General features: G+C 43.2%; 1 protein-coding gene across 1 annotated transcript in view; it reads right to left on the reverse strand.

Annotated features, from left to right (window-relative positions):
* Positions 1-1,382, reverse strand: part of EIF2AK1 (eukaryotic translation initiation factor 2 alpha kinase 1) — a 27,416-nt gene extending 26,034 nt beyond the window's left edge. Inside the window, 1 exon segment of the mRNA XM_028498050.2 lies at positions 1,362-1,382. Coding sequence (XP_028353851.1) covers positions 1,362-1,382 — 21 coding nt within the window.
* Positions 1,383-4,095: the final 2,713 nt, after the last annotated feature.

Raw genomic sequence — 4,095 nt, forward strand, 5'->3', positions numbered from 1 at the left:
TCATATATTTGGTAAAACAAAATTTTTATTATTAATAGTATCATACAATAGGTAAAATCTTCTGGGAAACATTACAACATTTTGAGTCAAGTTCCATATGATCATTAAACTCTATCCCCTCTTCTTTCCCCTTTCTAGAATTAAGCACTCTTTACTTTTTTCGTCCAAATCTTTTTCTGTTCACTTCTTTGGCTAGCCATGTGCCGTAGAAAACTATATATAATATTTTGGATATTAGTTTTTGTATTCTTACAGAATGTTGTATTATTGTTTCACAAACTGTTTTATTAGTCAGCGATTTGACTCTGAGAACTTCTTTCATTACTGCATTTTAAATACTACTCACGTGCAGAGCTTCTATGACAGAGCTAGGTGAAAATACTTTCAGATCCCCCAGCAAGAGTGGTTTTGTACTTATGTGCAACATAATTGCCTATGAGGCCCCCTTTCTGACCACCACTGCCACCTTTTTATGCCAGTGTCCCACACTCCTTTTATTTGCCTAGTAGATCTTTCACAGTTTTGTTTTTTAGCCGTTCCCTTGTAGTTGTTGCAACCTGTAAAATGCAAATCTAATTCTCCCTTCCTCATGGTGTCGTTGAATGTAATTAATGAGTTAACATGTAATTCACATGTACAGAAGAGGTACCGGGCATATCATACGACGATAACAAGTATTATTCTTATATTATTTTATTATGTCTGATGTACGCATTACCTTATTACCCTGGAAGCATCTCTTCCGAGAGACTTCATTCTGCCACAGACACTGAGGGACCACACTGAGATCAGAGGAAACACCCTGGTGGTAGCAAAACTTCTTTCATCCTCCTTTATTGAACTGAGATATTTTTCAGAAAGATGAAAAATATGTGAATTTTCTCCCACAGCTCTTTAAGGCAATCTGCACACTGAGATCTCCCTCGTTCTCTTTTATTTCTGCTTTTTCATACACTGTCCCAGCTGCCTAGAAAATCCCCGTGTCCCTAGCCTGCATTTCTGGTCTTACAGTAAATCTGTGCCTCTGCAGCTTAATGTTGAAGAATGTATGTTCGGACACTAACTGTGAGATCGTGAGCAATGTACTTAAGCCCTAATCTGTAAAATGGAAGTATTCATTTGTACCTACTTCAGAGTCTTGTTGTAAAGAGTAAATGAGTTAACATATCTAAGCCATTTAGAGGAGGTGCCTGGGGCATAGGAAACTTTCAGCTCTTGGCTGCTGTTAATGACACCTTTGCTTAATGATGATGCTTCCTCTTGGCTCCTAGAAGGCTGATTCTTCCTGCGAACGCTGACCAACACCACTCAGGTCAAGCACTCTGACCCTGCTGGGAGTGTCGGCTACCAGCCGACGCTACCAGCCGGGAGTCCTTCGCCATTAGAATCTCCCTAAGCAGAAAAATTTCTTCTGAAAGGGTATAAGTTTGTATCTTCAACCCTCATCCACGTGAGTTAGACATTATGCTTCCTTTCTCTCCATTTCTTCCCACAGCCCCTCTCCTTGAAACCTGCAGTGTCCTGAATTCCCTGGCGGTCCAGTGGTTAGGACTCCACACTTTCACTGCTGAGGGCGCAGGTTCAACCCCTGCTCAGGGAACTAAGATGCTGCAAATCGCACAGCGTGCCAAAAAAAAAAAAGAAAGAAGAGACCCGCTGTGTCCCAAGAATGTAAATGTTGTATATGTGTGGTTCAGTGCGTGCAGCCACAGAAGGAAACGAAAACAAGACTTGGAAGGAAGAAGTCGATTATACTCCCAGGTGCCAAAGGAGGGGTCACTACGTGCCACGCGAGGGCACAAGGAGAGCAATGGGGTTTGGTCAAGTGGCACAAGACAGGAGTGAGGGGAAAGTCTGAGCCAGAGCCTGCATTGGGTTTTCATGGGAAAGGCAAGGCACAGCAGCGTGAGCAGCTTAGGATTGGCTGGTGGAATAATTCCAGCAGGCTTTGGGCTGTAGGGGTATCTCTCGTGGCCTGGTACCTGGCCCTGGCGTGATCTAGGGCAGAGGAAGTATTGACTCATGTGTGAGAGTTAGATAAGAGCAAGGCAGGATCTACAGGCTTGGGATTGGTTGCTTTGCATGGGTTGATGGAACCCTTTACTATCTCTAAGAATTGGCTAGCTCTGGGAGGGATAGTGTCTCCTGGGCAGCAAGCTTTTTAAGATGTCAAAACATCATAAAATACAGAAAATAAAAGCACATGATTGGGACTTCTCCGGGGTCTATGGGTTAAGACTCTGCACTTCCAGTGCAGGAGGCATGGGACATGATCCCTTGTCAGGGAACTAAGATCCTGCATGCTGCAAGGCGAGGCCAAAAACAAACAAACAAACAAACAAAAAACACATGATCGGGGACTTCTCTGGTGGTGCAGTGGTTAAGAATCCACCTGCCAATGCAGGGGTCCCGGGTTCAATCCCTGGTCCAGGAAGATCCCACATGCCGTGGAGCAACTAAGCCCGTGCGCCGCCACTACTGAGCCTGTGCTCTAGAGACCGCGAGCCACAACTACTGAGCCCGCATGCCGCAACTACTGAAGCCCATGCACCTAGAGCCAGTGCTCTGCAGCGGCACCGCAATGAGAAGCCCGCGCACTGCAACGAAGTGTAGCCCCCGCTTGCCGCAACTAGAGAAAGCCCGCGTGCAGCAATGAAGACCCAACGCAGTCAAAAAAAACAAAAAGAAACCCCCAAATAAGAACATATGATTAATAAATGCAGATCTGGTTCCTTCGTTCCAGAACACTCCCCTGCTCCAGCCCCCACTTCACCGGACTTCCGGTTACTTATCCCTCAGGTCTCTAATGAAATGTGACTTGTTGCAATTTATACATATCATACTATGTCCCTTCCTTTATTAGTTTTCTAGAGCTACCATAACAAATTACCACAAACTGTGTGGCTTAAACAACAGAAATTAATTTTCTCATGGGTCTGGAGGCTGAGCTTCCAAGATCAAGGTGCCAGCAGGATGGGTTCTTTCTGAGGGCTGTGAGGGAGAATCTGTTCCATGCCTCTCTCCTATCTTCCAGTGGTTTGTTGGCAGTCTTTGGTGTTCTGTGGTTTGTAGAAACATCACCCTAATCTCTGCTTTCATCTTCACGTGGCATTCTCGTGTGTGTGTGTGTGTGTGTGTGTGTGTGTGTGTGTGTGTGTCCAAATTTCCCCTGTTTATAAGGACTCCTGTTACTGGATCCAGGTCCAATTCAAGGACTTCACGTTAACTAGATTACCTCTATAGAGACCTTGTCTCCAAATAAGGTCACGTTCTCAGGTAGTGGGAGTGATGACATGAACATATCTTTCCGGGAGGGACACACTTTTAACACAGAACACTCGTCTCACAGCTTTCTCTTCACCCACTATGTTAGTACCTCCTGCTGTGCACTTTATAGCACTTGTATCCATGCCCCCCCACCATAGCATTTAGCACACTTCATTGTAGATGTTACTTTTTTTAAGCCAATTTCTCTTTCTCCCTCTAAATCCTCTCCCCATATAAACACAGTGGAAATCCCATTTGTACAAGCACTGTTTTATTTGTCATTCATTTTTCTCTATATCATACACACCCTCTGATGCTCAGTGGATACTCGATGGAAAATTGATGAATGAATGAAAGAATGAACCCTTTGGAGGGGAAGATGGTCAATGTACACAACTGTACTCATAACTTAATGTGTTTATTGCCTAGAGAACATTTAAAACATTTTTACTAATTTCCAAAAGGAATCCTCTTGGGATGCATGACGTTACGCTTGTAACTTAATTAAAAGGTATTATACATTTATCCAATAAGCAATTTATTATGTTCTAGAAAGAATCCCCTTGGAATCAGTTTCATCACGGTTGCAATCTAATTTGGGACACTTGATACCTATTCAATATTGCGTTAGAACTCTGCCTTCAGCAAGTATCACTCCGTTGTGTTTGATCATGTTCTTCGTATAAGTCCTACAAGTAGTTTCAGCTTATTATTTATTATTTACTATCTTGTTTCATCTGTGATGAGAGTCACGGCTTAAAACATTTCTAAGTTGTTACTGTTAATACTTAGAGATCAGTGGACTTTACATATATGCCTCTTTTAATC

The sequence above is a fragment of the Physeter macrocephalus genome, chromosome 14 (assembly GCF_002837175.3).
Source record: "Physeter macrocephalus isolate SW-GA chromosome 14, ASM283717v5, whole genome shotgun sequence".
NCBI lineage: Eukaryota > Metazoa > Chordata > Mammalia > Artiodactyla > Physeteridae > Physeter > Physeter macrocephalus.